The sequence below is a fragment of the Nyctereutes procyonoides genome, unplaced genomic scaffold, assembly GCF_905146905.1.
Source record: "Nyctereutes procyonoides isolate TBG_1078 unplaced genomic scaffold, NYPRO_anot_genome, whole genome shotgun sequence".
In the NCBI taxonomy this organism is placed as follows: Eukaryota; Metazoa; Chordata; class Mammalia; order Carnivora; family Canidae; genus Nyctereutes; species Nyctereutes procyonoides.
This window is the reverse complement of record NW_026575125.1, coordinates 72780462-72803638: the sequence shown is the minus strand read 5'-3', so window position 1 is coordinate 72803638 and position 23177 is coordinate 72780462. Positions and strand designations below refer to the sequence as shown.

The 23177-nt window shown below is 40.5% G+C and overlaps 1 protein-coding gene across 1 annotated transcript in view; it reads left to right on the top strand.

The window, feature by feature from the left end:
• TRMT2B (tRNA methyltransferase 2 homolog B) overlaps positions 1-23177 on the top strand; it is a 114570-nt gene that overhangs the window by 50884 nt on the left and 40509 nt on the right. The window contains 3 exon segments of the mRNA XM_055338062.1: positions 736-773; positions 12827-12961; positions 21277-21346. Of these exon segments, the coding sequence (XP_055194037.1) occupies positions 736-773; positions 12827-12924 (136 nt within the window). The 3' untranslated portion in view covers positions 12925-12961; positions 21277-21346.

The window sequence follows — 23177 nt, the reverse complement described above, 5'->3', positions numbered from 1 at the left end:
CTCATAGGGAGTCCCATGTGGGACTCGATCCCAGAACCCTGGGATCACGCCCTGAGCCAAAGGCAGCTGCTCAACCACTGAGCCACCCAGGCGTCCCAATAGGTGAGTTTTTATGCTTATTTTTGATCAACTGCCTTTGAAATAAGGGGGAAAAGTAACCTGCTTAAATTTCAACAGAATAATTTAAGTCAGTAATATTTATTAATTAACTTTCTTTTTTAAAAAATATTTTATTTAATTATTCATGAGAGACACAGAAAGGGAAGCAGAGACATAGGCAGAGGGGGAAGCAGGCTCCCTGCAGGAGCCTAATGCAGGACTTGATCCCAGGACCCTGGGATCACAACCTGAGCCAAAGGTAGACTCTCAATCACTGAGCCACCCAGGTGCCCCAATTAATTACCTTTCATGTACAAATCATACAGAAAAGTATATGAGTTAGGCAACTTGCTCTATTCACTATTGAACCCCTACTCTGTGTGACAAACTGGGAACACAGAGATGGATAATAAGCAGTTTTTGCCTTGTTTCCACCCTTGAGAAGATTATACTCCACTGAGGAAGATGGTTAAAAAAAAACAACCCAGGTAGTTACATTAAATATGATAAATGCTGTCATAGGGAGAAACATAGGGGGCTATCAGAACACAGGAAAGGGCTTACATTTTAAGAAATGGTGCTACTATAGGTTCTCCTTGGTTTCCAGAAACTGATATTACTATCTGTTTCTATAGGGCTATGCTGTCCTCCAGACTCAGCTAAGAAGCTCTTTGGTGAGTCTTTTGTTCTGAGAAAAGCTGTGCCTGTTGATCTGTTCTCCCACACCCTGCACTGCAAGCTGGTGCTCCTCCTCACTTGCGAATCAGCCTCCTATGGTACTGCAGGCTCTTTATTAAGGCTGAGGTTTCAGTAACTTCCCAGGTTTGGCATATTGCTACATTACAGATCCTGACTGCGTTATTGGAGAAACCAGTCTTTGAATCATGAGCAGGAAGAATTATACAGGTGACCCTTGAACAACATGGGTTAGGGCCGCTGACACAGTTGAAAATTTGCATATACCTTATTTTATTTTATTTTTAATTCAAAATATTTTTTAAAAATTTATTTTATACATATAACTTTTGACTCCTCGAGAACTTAACTGCTAATAGCCTACTGTTGACTGGAAGCCTTACTGATAACAGAACCAGTGAACTAATACATATTTTTTTATAAATTTATTTTTTATTGGTGTTCAATTTGCCACATACAGAATAACACCCAGTGCTCATCCCGTCAAGTGCCCACCTCAGTGCCCGTCACCCAGTCACCCCCACCCCCAGCCAACCTCCCCTTCCACCACCCCTTGTTCATTTCCCAGAGTTAGGAGTCTTTCATATTCTGTCTCCCTTTCTGATATTTCCACTCATTTCATCTCCTTTCCCCTTTATTCCCTTTCACTATTTTTTATATTCCCCAAATGAATGAGACCATATAATGTTTGTCCTTCTCCGATTGACTTATTTCACTCAGCATAATACCCTCCAGTTCCATCCACGTCGAAGCAAATGGTGGGTATTTGTTGTTTCTAATGGCTGAGTAATATTGCATTGTATACATAGACCACAACTTCTTTATCCATTCATCTTTCGATGGACACCGAGGCTCCTTCCACAGTTTGGCTATTGTGGACATGGCTGCTAGAAACATCGGGGTGCAGGTGTCCCGGCGTTTCATTGCACCTGTATCTTTGGGGTAAATCCCCAACAGTGTAATTGCTGGGTCGTAGGGCAGATCTATTTTTAACTCTTTGAGGAACCTCCACACAGTTTTCCAGAGTGGCTGCACCAGTTCATTTTCCCACCAACAGTGCATCCTCTCCAACATTTGTGGTTTCCTGCCTTGTTAATTTTCCCCATTCTCACTGGTGTGAGGTGGTCTCTCATTGTGGTTTTGATTTCTATTTCCCTGATGGCAAGTGATGCAGAGCATTTCCTCATGTGCTTGTTGGCCATGTCTATGTCTTCCTCTGTGAGATTTCTCTTCATGTCTTTTGCCCATTTCATGATTGGATTGTTTGTTTCTTTGGTGTTGAGTTTAATAAGTTCTTTATAGATCTTGGAAACTAGCCCTTTATCTGATAGGTCATTTGCAAATATCTTCTCCCATTCTGTAGGTTGTCTTTGAGTTTTGTTGACGATATCTTTTGCTGTGCAAAAGCTTCTTATCTTGATGAAGTCCCAATAGTTCATTTTTGCTTTTGTTTCTCTTGCCTTCATGGATGAATCTTGCAAGAAGTTACTGTGGCCAAGTTCAAAAAGGGTGTTGCCTGTGTTCTCCTCTAGGATTTTGATGGAATCTTGTCTCACATTAAGATCTTTTATCCATTTTGAGTTTATCTTTGTGTATGGTGCAAGAGAGTGGTGTAGTTTCATTCTTCTGCATGTGGATGTCCAATTTTCCCAGCACCATTTATTGAAGAGACTGTCTTTTTTCCAGTGGATAGTCTTTCCTCCTTTGTCGAATATTAGTTGACCATAAAGTTCAGGGTCCACTTCTGGATTCTCTCTTCTGTTCCATTGATCTATGTGTCTGTTTTTGTGCCAGTGCCACACTGTCTTGATGACCACAGCTTTGTAGTACAACCTGAAATCTGGCATTGTGATGCCCCCAGATATGGTTTTCTTTTTTAAAATTCCCCTTGCTATTCGGGGTCTTTTCTGATTCCACACAAATCTTAAAATAATTTGTTCTAACTCTCTGAAGAAAGTCCATGGTATTTTGATAGGGATTGCATTAAACGTGTAAATTGCCTTGGGTAACATTTACATTTTGACAATATTAATTCTTCTAATCCATGAGCATGGAATATTTTTCCATCTCTTTGTGTCTTCCTCAATTTCTTTCAGAAGTGTTCTGTAGTTTTTAGGGTATAGATCCTTTACCTCTTTGTTTAGGTTTATTCCTAGGTATCTTATGCTTTTGGGTGCAATTGACTAATACATATTTTATATGTTATATGTATTATATACTATATTCTTATAATAAAGTAGGCTAGAGAAAATAAAATGTTATTAAGAAAATACATTTACTATATGGTGTTTATTGAAAAAAATCAATGGATAAGTTCTTCTGCGTAGTTCAAACCAGTGTTGTTCAAGGGTCAGCCATAGCAGGCCTTCTATCTGATGCAGATTTATAACCTTAGTTTTCAGGTTCCCTTGCTTTCATGGATGTTGGCCTGGTTGTGGCCACTCCTTGGCCCAGGATCTAGACTGTTCTTTGCTGTCATCCTGTCATGGCTCCCTTGGTCCTAGTTCATTCAGTCTTATCTCCTCTGTCTGACTCTGTGGTATGGTGATAGCACAACTGAGCTTTGCCCTGCTGCTGGTAATAATATCACATTGACTTGGGTCTCTGTATTTGCCAAGAGATTTTGATAGATATGTCCTGCATTTATTAAGTAACCAAGGATTAGAACTAGAAACAAATCTAGCTTTTCTTAAAAAAGCAGAGTAAGCTATAATGTGATTATAGGGTGACTGTGTGATCACAGAGCTTCATTCCTTTGGGTTTTCTAGGCTTTGAAGTTCTAGAATACCCTTTAAAAAATGGTAAGAGCAATAGCACTAATCAGCTCTCACTTATGGAAGGAGAATTGGTTATAGTAGAGACCTTATGGGAAAGAAGATCTTATTTTTTTAAAGATTTTATTTATTTATTCATGAGAGAGAGAGAGAGAGAGAGAGAGAGAGAGAGAGAGAGAGAGGCAGAGGGAGAAGCAGGCTCCATGCAGGGAGCCTGACGTTGGACTCGATCCCGGTTCTCCAGGATCAGGCCCTGGGCTGAAGGTAGGCGCTAAACTGCTGAGCCACCCGGGCTGCCTGGGAAAGAAGATCTTAAGAGACTGAATACCTATAACTGTGCTATGTAGTATGCAGAAAGCTCCAGAATCCTCCAATGATCCTGTATATGCTATAATAAACTGGATATCAAAACTGATATTCTCTAGTGCATGATTTCTTCAGGTCTTGAGTTCTCCTTGGTTATTTGTCCAACAATTTAGATTATGTTTTGAATCTTTTAAGAGCCTAAGGACATGTACAAAAATCTGATTTACAAAATGATTTTGGGTCAACTAGTATTTTTCTCAATCCTAAATACTTCTAGAGAAGCTTCCTTCTCAGAAAAATGTGGCTATTAGAGCTACTATATACATATTCATTTAAAAATTCTAGAAGGAGGGCACCTGGTTGGCTCCGATCCCAAACAACCTGGGATTGGTCTGCATTGGGCTCCCCATGGGGAGCCTGCTTCTCCCTCTGCCTATGTCTCTGCCTCTCTCTCTGTCTCTCATGAGTAAATAAATAAAATCTTTAAAAAGAATAAAAAATAAAAAATGCTGGAAGGAGATTTTATTTATTTAAATGTCTTTAGCGATTTATTTTTATTTATGAGAGAGAGAGAGAGAGAGAGAGAGAGAGAGAGGGGCAGAGACAGAAGCAGGCTCCATGCAAGGAGCCCGACACGGGACTCGATCCCGGGTCTCCAGGATCATGCCCTGGGCCAAAGGCAGGCGCAAAACCGCTGAGCCACCCAGGGATCCCCTAGAAGGAGATTTTAATATAAAGTGATAAAAAGGGCAGCCCTGGTGGCTCCACGGTTTAAGCGCCGCCTTCAGCGAGGGCGTGATCCTGGAGCCCCGGGATCGAGTCCCATGTCGGGCTCCATGCGTGGAGCCTGCTTCTCCCTCTGCCTGTGTCTCTGCCTCTCTCACTCTCTCTGTGTTTCTCATGAATAAATAAATAAAAATATCTAAAAAAATAAAGTGATAAAAAAGTGTTGACTTATGGCAACCAGATAAGTTTTATTTTCATTTCCCTATTTTTCATTTTATGTCATGGGAAAGTGATTTTTATTTTCTCCTCTTTTGTTCCCCATATCTGTAAATGGTAATACTATCTATTAGTTATCTAAGCCAGAAATCAGAGCTATCTCTCTCAGTCTCATACCCAACTGCCTACAAGGGGGATTCTACCTGGATATCTTCTAGGTACTCCAAAATCAATGTATCTAATATTGCATGCTTCACATCTGTCCCCCAAACTTGTTCTTGCTCCAATATTCCAAGTCTTGATGAATATACCAGCCTACTCATTCAATCTAAAAAATTGGGAATTATATCTGAGTAATCCTTCTCTTCTACCTCCTGCCCCCATCCAACATATCACCAAGTCTCTATCCCAGTAGATTGCCATCGTTTCTTACCACATTATTGCTCAAAAGGCCATCTTCACTTAAGCTACTATATCCACTCTTTCCCTCATCCATTCCATTCTCTGCAGCCATAATGAGTTTTCTAAAATGCCAATGTCATTGTGTTTCTCCAGTGCTTAAAATCTGTTATTGGCTTCTTACTGCTTTTAAAAAGTCCAAGATTTTTTTTTAAAGATTTTATTTATTTGGAAAGAGGGAGAGAGAGAGCGAGAAAGAGAGAGCATGAACAGAGGGGCTGACAGGGAGGGAGAAGCCGACTCCCTGCTGAGCAAGGAGCCTAATAAGGGACTTGATCCCAGGACCCTGAGATCTCAACCTGAGCCTAAGGCAGACACCTAACCGACTGAGCTACCCAAGCACCACAAGAAGTCCAAAATTCTTTTTTCTTTTTTAGAAGTCCAAAATTCTTTTTTTTTTTAAATATATTTTTTTTAAGTTTCTTGTTTTTTTTTTTTAAATTTTTTTTTTATTTAGTTATGATAGTCACAGAGAGAGAGAGAGGCAGAGACACAGGCAGAGGGAGAAGCAGACTCCATGCACCGGGAGCCCGACGTGGGATTCGATCCTGGGTCTCCCGGATCGCGCCCTGGGCCAAAGGCAGGCGCCAAACCGCTGCGCCACCCAGGGATCCGAAGTCCAAAATTCTTGATGTAGCCTCAACACCCCTTTATAATCTGGACAGCCTCATTTCTCTATATGCATTGAATTACTTTCCCTGAAAAATACAAATTTCTTCATACTTTTCATACTCTTATTTCCTCAGCTTGGAATGCACTTTTCATTACCTCTTTTGGCTAATTTTACTTGCCTTTCTGTTTTTAACTTAGCTATTCCCCAAGGAATATAGAATTGGCTGTGGATAAACAACTTCCTGATAATTTTGTTAGTGTTATTATTTTATAAGATGATTTTAGAGTCATGCTTCTTTCATCTTTATTATGAAGTCTTTCAAATATACAAGAAAGTTGAAAAAATAGTGCAACAAACACCAATATATTCACCAATATTCAACACATGCTAACGTTTTGCCATGTATTTGCTTTACCTGTGTGTCTGTTCTTTAGTAAACTACTTGAAAGTAAGTTGTAGACATCAGGACATTTCACCTTTATTTTTTTTTTAATTTTTATTTATTTATGATAGTCACACAGAGAGAGAGAGAGAAGCAGAGACACAGGCAGAGGGAGAAGCAGGCTCCATGCACCGGAAGCCCGACGTGGGATTCGATCCCGGGTCTCCAGAATCGCGCCCTGGGCCAAAGGCAGGCGCTAAACCGCTGCGCCACCCAGGGATCCCACATTTCACCTTTAATCCCTCAGCATAGGGCAGCCTGGGTGTCTAAGCGGTTTAGTGCCTGCCTTCAGCCCAGGGCGTGACCGTGGGGTCCCGGGATCAAGTCCAATGTCAGGCTCCCTGCATGGAGCCTGCTTCTCCCTCTGCCTGTGTCTCTGCCTCTCTCTCTCTGTGTCTCTCATGAATAAAAAAAATACTTAAAAAAAGAAAAATACACCTAAGCAGGATGTTTTTCTCTATAACTGTATGGTACATCATACCATAAGCACAGCTCAAAGAAATTAATAGTACCTCACCAATCTTCACAAATATTATCTAATATCTAATCCAGTGCTTCCTGAAGTATGGTTTGCAGACTGCTTGATGGCTCACAGGGAGATAAGGAGCTTGCACCATAGTGTATCAGTGTACCACATACTTCACTGAGAAAGCTTTGTGATAAAAAAAAAAAAGCTGAATAAAACAATGTGTTTAGTAACATAGTTCATTTACATCTATGGGTGGTTGAGGAGCACTGCTCTGTATTTACATTTCCCCTGCTGTCTCCTAAATGTCTTTTATAGCCAGTTCATATATTGCATTTGAGTGTGGTGTTGCTTTTAATTTAAAGAACTTTTTTTTTAATGGTACTGACTTTTAGAAGCTAGCTCTGTCCCACATTAGGAATCTGACTGATTGTAGTGTCACCAGCCATCCTGGTTTGCCTGGGACTCTCCTGCTTGAAACACTGATCCTGTATTTCGGGATAGGATGGTTTGTTTCCTTATGATTGTGTTTAGCTCTTCCTTCCAGCCTCTGAATTTCCTGTAAATGAGAAGCGCTTGGGATTAGAGGCCTGATTTGATTCAGATGAAACCATTTTTTAAAAGATTGTTTTAAAAAAATAAATAAAAATAAAAGATCATTCATTCATTCATTCATTCGAGACAGAGAGAGGCAGAGACATACACAGAGGGAGAAGCAGGCTCAGGGAGCCTGATGTGGGACTTGATCCCAGGACCCTAGGATCATGACCTAAGCCGAACTCAGCCACCTAGGCATCCTTAAACCATTTTTTGATAAGAATGCTTCATAAGTAATGTGTGCTTTGTGTCACATCTTAGGAGGCATGTAATGTCAGTTGTCTGTTCTTAGTAAAGGTAATGATTTAGGTGGTGGCCCTCAGAATTTTCCATGTGACTTTATAATTAGCAAGACATCTATGGAGTATTACTTTGGTACCATATGATTGTCCTGTTCCCTAGTGACATCTCACCTAAAGATTTTAGCATCCATTGGTTATTGTTTCCTGACTCAGTAATTTGGTTTTCTAATTTTTTTTAAAAAAGATGTTATTTATTTATTTGAAAGAGTGGGAACACGAGTGGCAGGAAGGGTCAGAGAGAGAGGGAGAAGCAGACTCCCCGCTGAGCAGGGAGCGAGAGATGGAGCTCCATCCCAGGACCCTGAGATCATGACCTGAGTGGAGGGCAGACACTCAACTGATTGAGCCATGCAGGCAACCCTGGTTTTCTAATTTTTAAAATGTATTTCCTGGCTTGGTGATTTAATTGGGGTTGGAAAATGTTGATTTCTCATTTGTCACCCAGTCCATATTTCTTAGGTGGCTTTCTTGTGTTTTTTTTTAAGATTTTATTTATTTATTCATGAGAGACACACACAGAGAGAGGCAGAGAGAGAAGCAGGCTCAATGCAGGCAGTCTGATGCGGGACTCAATCCCGGATCCCCAGGATCAGGCCCTGGGCTGAAGGCAGCGCTAAACCACTGAGCCACCCGGGCTGCCCCGCTGTCTTGTGTTTTGGTGAGCTTTTCCTCATCTATGGAATATGAATCAAAAAAGTGAAGTAAAAGCCTAATTCTTTCCCCTTGAACACCAATTTTCAGAGCAAGAAGTTGATGTAATACTTTCAATAGTAGCAGTTTTATTGATTTATTTTTATATCACTTGACTCAGTGTTTTTCTTATTTAAATTCAGTATTTTACACTCAGTTCAGACATTTTCTTTGTAATATGAGCTCAAATTTTCTCATTTGGCCAGTGACAGTCCCTTAAGGGTGGGTCCCATGTCCTTTTTTGGTACATTTTTAAAAGTTTTTATTTAAATTCCAGTTAACATACAGTGTAATATTAGTTTCAGGTGTACAATATAGTGATTCGATGCTTCCATACGACACCTGGCACTCATCACAACAAATGCACTCCTTAATCACCTATACAACCTAACCCCCCCCCCACCTCCCCTCTGGTAACCATCAGTTTGTATTAAGAACCTGTTTCTTGGTTTTCCTTTCTCTCTCTTTTTCCCCCTTTGCTCGTTTATTTTGTTTCTTAAATTCCACATATGAGTGAAGTCTTTCTCTGACTGACCTATTTTGCTTAGCATAATACTCTTTAGCTTTATCCATGTCATTGCAAATGGCAAGATTTCATTTTTTTTAAAGATTTTTATTTATTCATGAGAGACACAGAGAGAGAGGCAGAGGGAGAAGCAGGCTCCATGCAGGGAGCCCGATGTGGGACTTGATCCTAGGACTCCAGGATCATGCCGTGGGCTGAAGGCAGACTCTCAACCACTGAGCCTCCGAGGTGTCCCCGATTTCATTCTTTTTATAGCTGAATAATATTCCATTGTGTGTGTGTATGAAACCTCTTTATCCATTCATCATTCAATGGGTAATTAGGCTGTTTCCATAGTTTCGCTATTGTAGACAATGCTACTGTAAATAAACATTGGGGTGCATGTATCCTTTTGAATTAGTATTTTTGTATTCTTTGGGTAAATGCCTAGTAATGCAGCTACTAGATCATAGGGTAGTTCTATTTTTAACTTTTTGAGGAACCTCCAAACTGTTTTTCAGAGTGGGTGCACCAGTTTGTCTTTCCACCAACAGTGCAAGAGGATTCCCCTTTCTCCATATCCTCACCAACACCTGTTCTTTCTTGTGTTGTTGAGTGTAGCCACCCAAGAAATGAATAATCCAATTAAAATATGGGCAGAAGACACAAATAGACATTTTTCCAAAGAAGATCTACAGATGGCCAACAGATACATGAAAAGATGTTCAATATCACTCATCAGGGAAATGCAAATGAAAACCACAATGAGATATCACCTCACACCTATTGGAATGGCTAAACTCCAATGTCCTTTTGACATTCCTCCATGTGTCTTCTAACACTTACTTAGATTCTGCTACAAGATTCCTAGGCTCACCATGTTTCCCTGCCCCAGTCCTGGAAACAGCCATTTCCAAGGAACCCTGGTTCCTTTTAATGGAAAATGGTATTTAGAAACCAAGATCTGGGGCAGCCCGGGTGGCTCAGCAGTTTAGCGCCACCTTCAGCCCAGGGCGTGATCCTGAAGACCTGGGATGGAGTCCCACGTCAGGCTCCCTGCATGGGGCCTGCTTCTCCCTCTGCCTATGTCTCTGCCTCTCTCTCTGTGTCTCCCATGAATAAACAAAATCTTTAAAAAACAAAACAAAAAAACCCCAAGATCTGGATGTTGAATGTTAGAAGCAAAATCTAAAATACTGTATTCTGTCTGTGAGCTGTAAAACATTCGTACAGTGACCAGCTGTCCTGATTTACTCTGAACCTGGGACTTTTCAGTGTTAAAACCAGAAGCATCCTATGCAAACTGGTAGAATAAGTAGGTGACCCTAAATTGGTCACATTGTTAATAGTAATGATTGAGAAAGAACAATGGAAATTGGGGTTGTGATATGTATACTGGTAGTAGCTAAAGTAGCTGTAAAATTACCAGGAGATGTAAGGGTTTGTACTAAATCTCTTTCAACTGTAAAATATCTAGGTCTAGAGAAGTGGATCACAAACTTCACTGCACATTATTATCGCCTGGAGAGCAATTTAAAGCATGGATCCCTGGGCCCAGGACATTCCAATGTATTTTGTTTAGGGAGGGGCTCAGGCGTCAGTATGTATGTATGTATTTATTTATTTACTTAAAGATTTTATTATTCAAGAGAGAATGGCAGAGACATAGGTGGAGAGAGAAGCAACGCCTCAGAAATTCAGATTTAATTTATCTTGGGTGTGGCCCTAGCAGTATTATTTTAAAAACTCCCTAGATGACTCTGATGTGCAGGTAAGGCTGAAACCCATGGTCCAGGGTTTTTGTCTCCAAGCCTAGTGTTTGACTTGATGAGTGAAAGTGCACATCAAATTACAGATAAAAAAAACTAGCTAGATATGTAATAGGTCAAATAGCTTGCTTTTTTTGCTTCTTCCTTGTCTAGACCCACCAAGGGTCTCTAAGCACTGGTTTGCAGTCCTTTGAAAAGATTTTCATCCCTTGAAAGCATTCTCTTTCCTGTTCTTTCAGCAGTTATTTTGGTGGATATGGTAGAGTGGGGCTTGATATGCCCGTCAGTTGCTAGTAATTCTAGCAAAGCCTTAAAGTAACCTTTATACATGGCAAGAGAAAAGTGAGCTCATTTTAACATTAAAGTGGGACAGTTGTTTTAAGGATTTCTCCTCAGCCTGCTTTTTACAGGTTTTCCAGAACTAGCTTCTCATTAGGCTCAACCTACAGTTGCTGCACCTTTAAGTGCAATTTTGCCGTTTCCCTGAGAGTAGGTTTGGAGTTTTACCTATGGCAGTGGTTCCCAGTCTTAGCTGCACAATGGACTTGTTTGGGAGCTTTTAAAAAAGCTCCTAAAAAAAAAAGCTCCTGGGGGCATCTGGGTGGCTCAGTTAAGCGTCTGCCTTCGGCTCAGAAGTCCCAGTTGGGCTCCCTGCTCAGCAGGCAGCCTGCTTCTCCCTCTCCTCCCCACTCATACTCTCTCTCAAATAAAAAAAAGTCTTTAAAATTAAATTAAATTTAAAAAACTCTTGGTTCCTGGGGCTTGGTCCCTAAACCCAGATATTCTGACTTAATTGATCTGGGGTGTGGTTTTAAAAGATCACCCAAGGGGTAGCCCTGGTGGCGCAGCGGTTTAGCGCCGCCTACAGCCCGGGGTGTGATCCTGGAGACCCCGGGATTGAATCCCACATCTGGCTTCCTGCATGGAGCCTGCTTCTCCCTCTGCCTGTGTCTCTGCCTCTCTCTCGCTCTCTCTGAATGAACAAATAAAAATAAATCTTTAAAAAAATAAATAAAAAATAAAATAAAAGATCACCCAAGGTGATTGTAATGTGTAGTTGGGGTTATGATCCTTCAATTAGGGCTGTGGTTCACAAGCTTGTCTGCATAATAAAATTCCCCAGGGATCTTTTAAATAAGCTTCCAAAATTCAGGCCACACCCTCCACCAATTAAATAATCACAACCTCTGGGGTGGGACATAGGCGATGGTAATTTTGAAGTTTCCACAGTGATTCCAATGTGCAGCCACAGTGTTAGGTTATTTGATTGTGGGGGTTGGAAGGGAGAAGAGAATGATTGTCATTTGCTGAGATGTAAGTCTTCCAATCCTTCACCTTCAAAATTACATTGCCAATTTATAAATTACAGGGTCACCATTGTCATTTTTCTAAGAGATGTATTTCAAAATGACATGGCCATAAAATGCAGTCATGAACCAATTGAAGCTCCCTCAGAGATTACCAATTAATTCAAGCGCAAAAGGACAATTGAAATGGAATATAATTATGTCTCAGATTTAAAAATTTTCCATCAGTTGATTTGGTTCTATCATTATATGTATTTCCACATTATATTTCCCATTGTTCCTTCTCAAAGGAGATTAAGTGGGATTGCAATGCTGACATCTAACCCAGATTCATATAGTGGAGGAACATGTCAATATCAAGTCCATTCCTAGCTTGTTAGGGATCCTCAGAGTACACGGAGGGAGAGGGGTCATTGCTCTGAGGATCTAAAAGAAAGGAATTTATTTATTTATTTAAATATTTTATTTATTTATTCATGAGAGACAGAGAGAGGCAGAGAGACACAGGCAGAGGGAGAGAGAGAAGTAGGCTCCCTGTGGAGAGCCTAATGTGGAACTCGATCCCAGGACCCCAGGATCACAACCTGAGTCAAAGGCAGACGCTCAAACACCGAGCCACCCAGGTGCCCCTAAAAAAGGAATTTAGATATGTAAAAGTCTTGGAATTTACTGCTTGCATTTTCCTGATCACCTGTATTTATAACCAATCCAAGGAATACCTAAGAAGAAAGGGCTTTATTCTATATATTTAGCTATTTAATAGTTTTCCTCCTCCAACTAGGAGGAAGAATGATAAACTAGACCATAAGATTTGAAAGCATAAGGGCTATATCCTATTTACTGTTTTATCTTTGTTTAGCACCCAGTCCAGTGTCTGGAATGTGCAGGTGCTCAGAGAGGCAATATAGCCTACTGGCCAAGAGGACTGGCTTTGAAATCTGTCTGACCTGGCCTTGAATCCTGGCTCCATCACTTACATGCTGTGTGACCTTGGGTGAGTTAACCTCTCCAGCCCTCTGTTCCCTGCCCCACTCCCTGGAAAAGAAGGGGGTAATAGTAGTACTTAGATGATGGGATTGTTGTGACCCATTCAGCAAAACATTATTTGTAAAGCACCTTGCAAATTACCTGGTACATAGTTTGTGTGCACGAAGGTGGGAGTTAATAATCCAATTATTTGTTGAAGGAATAAATGGATGTCATAGCCTACTTTCCCTTCCCTCTCTTGAAAGTAACAAGCAAAAATAACCTAATCAATTTGGTTTCTGTAAGACTTCAATACTTAATTTCAGGCAAATAAAACCAACCACACATTGGAAAAAGTCTCTTCCATGTTGGTGTTTCTCAGCATTTATGTTATAGTCAAATATTGCAACTTCTAGTAAAAAGTTTAAATACAGTTTGGAGAAAAAAATGAAGCACAGAAATAGATAAGGCCATTCCTCTCATTTTGTCACCCTCAAAATATTGGTTGCTAAAATAACCCACTTGTCAAATCCTTTGTACTGCTGTGAGAAGTGCTAATGTAAGGCATGTTTTCTGAAAATAACCGTGATGAGGTGTCATGAATTAAGGGCTTTGGTACAGAAATGATAAAGTTCCCTTCTGGATACAATAGCTCAGGATCATAAATTGCACATAACCTCTACTGGCTTACCCTTTCCACCTCCTAAAAGGAAACTTGTTTCTAGGGGTGGGTTTTTTTTAAACTAAACATACTATAAATGCTGCATAGGATCCTAGATTGGATCCTGAACAGAAAAAGGACGTTAGTGGAAAAACTGGTGAAGTCTAAATAAAGCCTGTAGTTTAGTAAATAGTATTGTACTATATAGTTAGTGTCATAGTTTTGATCAATGTACAGAGTTATATTGGGTGTTAATGTTGGAAACTGAGGGAAGTGTATATGGGAGTTTTATGTTTACAGTTCTTTTGCACATCTAAAATTATTTCAAAACAGTTTTAAAAAACGAACCCTTAACATAGTCTTTTAAAAACTAAATATCCTGATTGAAAGCTAATTCTAATAAAACCAAGTGTGTTCAGGCCAGGGCTTCAGGGATAGAATAGTGAGTGGTCACCTAGATACTCAGTTATGTGCATAAGCATTACCTGTGACAAGGTGACAAGGGACAGGAGTTAGCATGTAGCAATTATTTTACAATAAGGTGTTTCTGGTAGCCTATCAAAAATAGTTCCTTTCTTTCCAGTATAAGTTAGCCTGGTTCAAAACACAGCAGACTGACCTAAAAGAGGTCCAAATATAAATGCTTCAGTCAAAGACATATAGGGTGTCAGAATGGATTAAAAAAAAAAGACCTATCTACATGTTGCCTACAAGAGACTCATTTTACACCTAAAAATACTGCAGAGTTGAAATGAGGGTATGGAGAAATATTTATCATGCAAATGGATGTCAAAAGAAAGCAGGAGTAGCAATACTTATATTGGACAAACTAGACTTTTTTTGAAGATTTATTTATTTACTTGAGAGTGCGGAGTGGAGGGAAAGGCAGAGGGAAAGAATCTCAAGCAGACTCCCTGCTGAGTATAGAGCCAGACATGGGCTCAGTCTCACGTACCTGAGATCACAACCTGAGCTCAAACCAAGAGTCAGACACTCAACTGACTGAGCCACCCAGGTGCCCCTGGACAAACTAGACTTTATTTTTTTTCTCTCTCTTTTTTTAAGATTTATTTATTTATTTATTCAGATAGATAGATAGATATAGAGAGAGGCAGAGACACAGGAGGAGGGAGAAGCAGGCTCCATGCCGGGAGCCCGACACAGGACTCGATCCCGGGACCCCAGGATTGTGCCCTGAGCCAAAGGCAGGCACCAAACTGCTGAGCCACCCAGGGATCCCCCCAAACTAGACTTTAAAACAAAGGTAACAAGAGGTAAAGGGGGGCACAATATAATAAAGGGGACAATCCAACAAGAAGATGTAACAGTTATAAGTAGTTATGCACCCAACATGGGAGCACTCAAATACACGAAACAATTATTAATAGACATAAACTAATTGATTATAATACAATAATAGGAGGGGACTTTAACACCCCCACTTATATCAGTGGACAGCTCATCTAAACAGAAAATCAACAAGGAAACAATGGCTTTGAATGACACCCTGGACCAGATGGACTTAACAGATAAAATCAGAATATTCCATCCTATGGGACACCTGGGTGACTCAGTGGTTGAGCATCTGCCTTTGGCTCAGGGTGTGATCCTGGAGTCCCGGGACTGCGTCCCACATTGGGCTCCCTGCATGGAGCCTGCTTCTCCCTCTTGCCTATGTCTCTTCTTCTCTCTCCCTGTGTCTCTCATGAGTAAATAAATAAAATCTTTAAAAGAAAAAAACATTCCATCCTAAAACGGCAGAATACACATTCTCTTCAAGTGTATGTGGGACATTTTCCAGAACACATCACATATTAGGTCACAAATCAGGCCTCAACAAATATAAAAAGATTGAACTCATACTGTGCACCTTTTCTGACCACAATGCTATGAAACTAGAAGTCAACCATAAGAAAACATTTTGAAAGACTACAAATACATGGAGGTTAAACAACATGCTACTAAAAATGAAGGGATGAACCAAGAAATCAAAGATTAAAAAAAACATGGAAACAAGTAAGAATGAAAATACAACCATTCAAAACCTTTGAGATGCAGCAAATATGGTCCTAAGAGGGAAGTATATGGCATTACAGGCCTATCTTAAGAAGCAAGAAAAATCTCAAACAACTTAACCTTACACCTAAAGGAGCTAGAAAAAGAACAACAAATAAAGCCTAAAGCTAGCAGAAGGAAGAAAATAATAAAGATTAGAACAGAAATAAATGATATAAAACTAAAAAAAAAAAACCAATAAAACAGATCAATGAAACCAGGAGCTGGTTCTTTGAAACAATTAATAAAAGTGATAAACCACTAGCCAGACTTATCAAAAAAAGAGAAAAGACTTGAATAAATAAAATCAGAAATGAGAGAGAAATAACAACCAACATCACAGAAATACAATTATAAGAGAATATATGAAAAACTATATGCCAACAAATTAGACAACCTGGGAGAAATGGATAGATTCCTAGAAACAAACTACCAAAACTGCAACTGAAGAAATAGAAAACTTGAACAGACTGATAACCTGGAAAGAAATTGAATCAGTAGTCAAAAATCTCTCAACAAACAAAAGTCCAGGGCCAGGGATGACTGGGTGGCTCAGTGGTTTAGCGCCTCCATTCAGCTCGGAGTGTGATCTGGGGTCCTGGGATGGAGTCCCACATCGGGCTCCCTGCATGGAGCCTGCTTCTCTCTCTGCCTATGTCTTTGCCTCTCTCTGTGTCTCTCATGAATAAATAAATAAAATCTTTTAAAAAAAAAGTCCAGGGCCAAATGGCTTCACAGGTGAATTCTACTGAACATTTAAAGAAGAGTTAATACCTATTCCTCTCAAACTATTCCAAGAAGTAGAAAAGGAAGGAAAACTTCAGACTCATTCTATGAGGCCAGCATTACCCTGATATCAAAACCAGATAAAGACTCCACTGACAAAAGAGAACTACAGGCCAGTATCCCTGAGGAACATGGATGCAGATATTCTCAATAAAATATCAGCAAACTGAATCCACCCATACATTAAAAGAATCCTTTACCATGATCAGGTGAGATTTATTCCTCGGTTGCAAGAGTGGTTCAGTATTTGCAAATCAGTCATAGTGATATACCGCATTAAGAAAAGAAAGGATAGGGGATCCCTAGGTGGCTCAGCAGTTTAGCGCCTGCCTTTGACCCAGGGCCTGATCCTGGAGTCCCGGGATCGAGTCCCACATTGGGCTCCCTGCATGGAGCCTGCTTCTCCCTCTGTTTGTGTCTCTGTCTTTCAGGAATAAATAAATAAAATCTTTTAAAAAAAGAACCATATGATCATTTCAATAGATGCAGAAAGAGCATTTGACAAGGTACAGCGTCCATTTGTGATAAAAACTCTCAACAAAGGTATAGAGGGAACATACCTCAGTGTAATAAAGGTCATATATAAAAAACTCACAGCTATTATCCTCCTCACTAGGGAAAAACTGAGAGGTTTTCCTCTACAGGCAGGAACAAGACAGGATGTCCACTCTCACCACTGCTATTTAACATAGTACTGGAAGTCCTGGCCACAGCAGTTAGACAACAAAAAGAAATAAAAAGCACCCTAAATCATCAAGAAGTAGTTAAACTTTCACTATTGGCAGATGACATTATACTCTATATAGAAAACCCTAAAGAACACCAAAAAATGTGCTAAAACTGATACATGCTTTTAGTAAAGTTGCAGGATACAAAGTTAACATACAGAAATCTGTTGAATTTCTTTTTTTAAAAAAGTAGGCTCCACATATAAGTGAGATCATATAATTGTCTTTCTCTGATTGACTTATTTCACTTAGCATAATATCCTCTAGTTCACTCATATGTGGAATTTAAGAAACAAAACAGAGGATCATAGGGAAAGAGAGGGAAAAAATGATGAAATCAGAGGAGACCAACTGTAAGAGACTCTTAATTATAAGAAATAGAGGGTTGCTGAAGGGGAAGTAGGTGAGGGGACCGGGTAACTGGATGATGAACATTAAGGAGGGCACATGATGTAATGAGCACTGGGTATTATAATAAGACTGATGAATCACTAATCTCTACCTCTGAAACCAATAATACATTATATGTTAATAATTGAATTTAAATAATATTTTTAAAAAAGTAGGCTTCATGTCCAATGCAGGGCTTGAACTCACAACTCTGAGATCAAGACGTGAGATCAAGAGTGAGATGCTCTACCAACTAAGCCACCCAGGTGCCCCTGTGGCATTTCTATACACCAATAATGAAGCAGTAGAAAGAGAAATCAAGGAATCAATCCCATTTTTACAATTGTATCAAAAACAATGAAATATCTAGGAATAAACCTAACCAAGGAGGTGAATGACTTGTAATCTTAGAATTGTGAAACACTGATGAAGGAAATTGAAGATGACACAAAGAAATGAAAAACCTTCCATGTTCACGGATCAGAAGAACAAATATTGCTAAAATGCCTATACTATCCAAAGCAATCTACACATTAATGTGATCCCTATCAAAATGCCAACAGTATTTTTCATAGAGCTAGAACAAATATTCCTAAAATTTGTATGGAATCACAGAAGACCCTGAATATTCAGCTAAAGCCACCTTGAGAAAGAAAAGCAAAGGAGGAAGCATCACAATTCCGGACTTCAAACTATATTACAAAGCTGTAGTTACTGAAACAGTATGGTACTGTCACAAAAATGGACACATAGGTCAATGGAACAGAATAGAAAACCTGGAAATGAACTCACAACTATATGGTCAATTAATCTTTGGCAAAGCAGGAAGGAATATCCAATGGGAAGAAGTCTTTTCAACAAATAGTGTTGGGAACTGGACTACTTTCTTACACCATACACAAAAATAAACCCAAAATGGATGAAAGACCTAAATGTGAAACAGGAAACCCATCAAAATCCTAGAGAATACAGGCAGTAACCTCTTTGACATTGGCCATCGGAGCTTCTTTCTAAATATATCTCTAGAGGCAAGGGAAACAAAAGCAAAAATAAACTGTTAAGAGAAAGGGGAATCCTCTTGTACTGCTGTTGGGAATGCAAACTGATGCAGCCACTGTGCAAAACAGTATGGAGGGTCCTCAAAAAGTTAAAAATAGAACTACCCTATGACCCAGCAATTGCACTACTAGGTATTTACCCAAAGGATACAAAAATACTAATTCAAAAGATACATGCTCCCCAATGTTTATAGCAGTGTTGTGTACAATAGCCAAACTATGGAAACAGCCAGTGTCCGTTGACTGATGAATGGATAAAGAGGTGGTATGAATATATATAAAATGGATTATTACTTAGCCCAAAAAAGAATGAAATTTTGCCATTTGCAGTGACAAATATAGTATTAGAGAGTATTATGCTAAGCGAAGTAGGTCAGAGAAAGACAAATATCATATAATTTCACTCATGTGGAATTTAAGAAACAAATGAGCAAAGGGAAGAGAAACAAACCAAGAAAGACTCTCTCTCTTTTTAAAGATTTTGTTTATTTGAGAGAGCGAGAGAGAGAGAGAGAGAGAGAGAGAGCACAAGGTGGAGGGGACAGGGGCAGAGGGAGAGAGAGAAGCAGACTCCCTGTTGAGCAGGGAGCCTGACGCAGGGCTTGATCCTAGGACCAGGAGATCATGAACTGAGCCGAAGGCAGACACTTAACCAAGTAAACCCAGGTGCCCCAAGAAATATACTTTTTTAAAAAAGATTTTATTTATTTATTCATGAGGGACAGAGAGAGAGGCAGAGACACAGACAGAGGGAAAAGCAGGTTCCTTGCAGGGAGCCTGATGTGGGACTCGATTCCCAGACTGGGATCACATCCTGAGTCAAAGGCAGATGCTTAACTGCTGAGCCCCCCAGGAGTCCCAAGAAATAGACTCTTAAGTATAGAGAACAAACTAATGGTTTCCAGAGGGGAGGTGGGTGGGAGAATGAGTGAAGTAGGTGATAAGGATTAAGGAGTACACTTGAGATGCACACAGGGCAATTTGTGGACATGTTAAGTTACTATATTGTACATCTGAAATTAACACTATGCTTACTGGAATTAAAAACTTAAAAAATAAAAACGTTAGAAAAAGGAGGTCCAAATATATATGTTGTCTTAAACTCCCATTTTAGAGTTTGGTCAGCTAGGTATTGGGAAGGAGTTTCTCACTGTAGTGCTAAGCCTGAAATGGTAATTGTGCCCTGAACATGAGAGGAGTGGGAAGAGTAAGGGTCCAGCCCATTTTTAAAAAAGATTTTATTTATGAGAGAGAGAGAGAGACAGGCTCCATGCAGGGAACCCGACGTGGGACTCGATCCCGGGTCTCCAGGATCACACCCCAAGCTGAAGGTGGCGCTAAACCTCTGAGCCACTGGGGCTGCCCTGGGTCCAGCCCATTTTAAAGCACCAGCTCCCTTAGCATTCCGTTCCTTTTCTCTTCCCTGGATCCAAAGAACTGTGGCATTAACTCCTGTATCAGCCAAAAGGCAGGTGTTTCTGTAACCTAGTTTGACCACCATGACAATTTTAAAAAGTTTTGGTGGAGGGGGAGTGGAATTTAAAAGAACTATGACACTCTTCGTTCTCTTACGTTCTTGAGGGATGAACCCTTCTGTGTATGTTTGTCATAGTTGCAATCAGCATGTGTATGTGCTGTTTTCACTTAACATTATTTTACATTCTGCTTCCCACTTGTGCTGTGTACATAATTGTCATCTTTAATGGCTAGGTAACGTTCCATTGTATTGAATAGCATGATAGTTCTTAGGACTGCGCTCATTTTTCTAAGCAGATATAAAAGGCTTGCCGTCTCTTAGCACCAGAGGTCTATTTTAGTTCCTGGAAGTGGAGACTAGCATGAGCGTGGGATTGCGTGGGATTCGTGAGTCATCATCACACAGCACAGTTTGAGCGCTTTGTTAACATCACTCTGCCCACCAGTCGACAATAGAGCCTCTGGGTTCCCTGGACCTGAGCCGTGCACTTCATAGGCATAGCGATGAAGAGCCTTGACTCCCACGACCCCCAGCTGATACTATTTCTGTGCCAACAGCAAGAAGTTCTTGCTGCTTTCTCACTCACCTGGGATAACTCCACCTGTGTGTCTCATAGAGATTGATATGAGAGAAAAGGCAGGGAGAGTGGGAGGATGGATTATTCTAGCTAAAGAAGTAAGGTACAGGTAAGGGTGCCATGGCTACAGTTCATCTCGGCACACCTGTGAAAATGAAGTAGGATGTGGGGATGGTTTCCAGTCCTGGCAAGCTAGGCAATAGCTCTCATTCTCTACCCCCTTCCTCTCAGAAATCTGTTTTGGTCATCCAGTAAAGGGTTAAAGGAGGTTAGAGACAAAGCAGGGAGTCCAGGTGTGACCTCTGCCCCTCAGGTGGCTAATGGCATTTTATGCTTGAGAATGCTAATTGGTGAGGTTCTCCTGAGAAGAGTTCTATTCAGTGCATTTGGTTAAGTCTCACTAGTAGCAACTGCCTTGAAAATGAGTGATTCTGATTGGTTACTGGGAGGGAAGAGATATCCAGAACACATGGCCCAAGCACCAAACACTCAGATATTCAAGGGAGTTACAGCTATGTTAGCTACTATTGGTTTCCATGCTCTGATCCTAATTGATGACTGTTCTTTCTTAACTCTTACTGTGTACTCACTATATGATCTGTGTTCTGCAGATCACACTGGATACCAGTACTGCTGACAGGGTACTCCTGGCATGTAGAAACAACATACAAATGAAGAGTGGTGAGTAGATGTCAGGAGTTGAAAATCATTGCAAACAGAGGGACCCCCGCCACCACCTCTGCATATTGAATTCTCTAGTTAGAAAACCCAGGCTTGTCTTATAATACAAACAGACAAGTACTCAGAGCCATATGGGGTTTGTTGAATGATGGACCAAGGCCTTTTGCTTACACAGAGATTCTGACAAGGAGCTAAGCCTTAAAAGTCCTGGAGGAGGGAGGCCAAGACCTTGACAATGAAAGGAACGAAACTTCCAAGGCAACCACTTGCTTGAAAGAAAATTTGGGGCAGCCCCCGTGGCTCAGCAGTTTAGCGCCACCTTCAGGTGTGATCCTGGAGACTGGGGATCGAGTCCCCCGTCGGGCTCCCTGCATGGGGCCTGCTTCTCCCTCTGCCTGTGTCTCTGCCTCTCTCTCTGTCTCTGTGTCTCTCATGAATAGATAAATAAAATCTTAAAAAAAAAAAAAGAAAATTTGCCCTCTAGGGTTGAGGGACTATCCCTATTCTAGGTCTTGGGCTGCCATGTTGAGACATGGATTCATAAGACCTCTTTGGCAGATTTAGGATTTTCAAAGGCAAGGATATGGGAGGCAGTGATTAGCAGTGGTTGTAGTTACCCTAAATTCTCAATGCTATTTTTACATTAGAATCCAAGGCATCTCTCTTTGGGTTGTCCTTTACAGAAAAGAAGATCTCTTTCCCAGAAGGGAAGTGTAGCTCTCTAATGATCTAAGCTTCTCCCCTAATCATAATAATAGTAGCTAACATTTAATGAGCTACTTATTATGTGCCAGGCACGATGCTAAGCATTTTTATATGGATTTTCCCCTTTGATCCTGACAACTCTGTGAGGTAGGTACTCTTATTTCTGTCTTCACTGGGGGAAATTGCCAGAGTTACCCAGCAATTTGGGATTTGAGATTTGGAAAGTACAGTAACAGACTGCAGCAACAAAATTAAGATTCACTCAAAAAATAAATAGAGGTATGCAGGCTGTATTTGGGGGATTTTCTTTAAATAACTTTGTGATTGATGGAGTCTATGTACGAAAATTTGGTTAACATTCAGGAACACATACACTGTACAGAGGGAAGTGTGCCAATATACTGAAATGCAGTTTTATCAAGTTGCTTCAGCTTAAATTCTCCAACTTGCCCACATTTAATGGTACCACTCCCACCCCTTTTTAACCACACTTCCCTCTTGGCTGAGAAAGTATGCCTGCCTCATAAACATACATGCCATAAAGACAAATGTGGATGATACAGTTTTCTTAAGAACACTAGTTTGTTCAATTACATTTCCTGTTTGATAAAACTCTTCTTCAGTAGAGAGAGTTAGTGAATCCCTGGGTGAGAATGATTGTTAACAGAATTCTCCAGTGACATTTATTAGGCAATTTGGAGGATAGTAGGTGGGTCAGCAGTGGCCAGGGAAGACCCACAGAGGAAGCAGTATTTTTGAACAGGAAAAATAGAGTACTGGCTCAGGCACACGGGAGATAGGGATCTTAAGAGCAGCTCTGAAAAAAAAAAAAGCAGGTCTGTCAGTGATCAGCTGTGCAATCTTGGGCAAGTCACTTAACCTCATCTGTTAGGCAACTGAGGTTGGACTAGAGACTCTGTAAGGTAACTTCCAGCTCCATGATTAATAGTCTGAGCCTCAATCAGAATCCTATCAAAGATCCACAAGGGGGGGCACCTGGTTGGGTGTCTGCCTTTAGCTCAGGTTATGATCTCAGCGTCCTGGGATCTAGCCCTGGGTTGTCATCAGGCTCCCTGTTCAGCAGGGAGTCTGCTTGTCCATTTCCCTCTGCATCTCTCCACCCCCC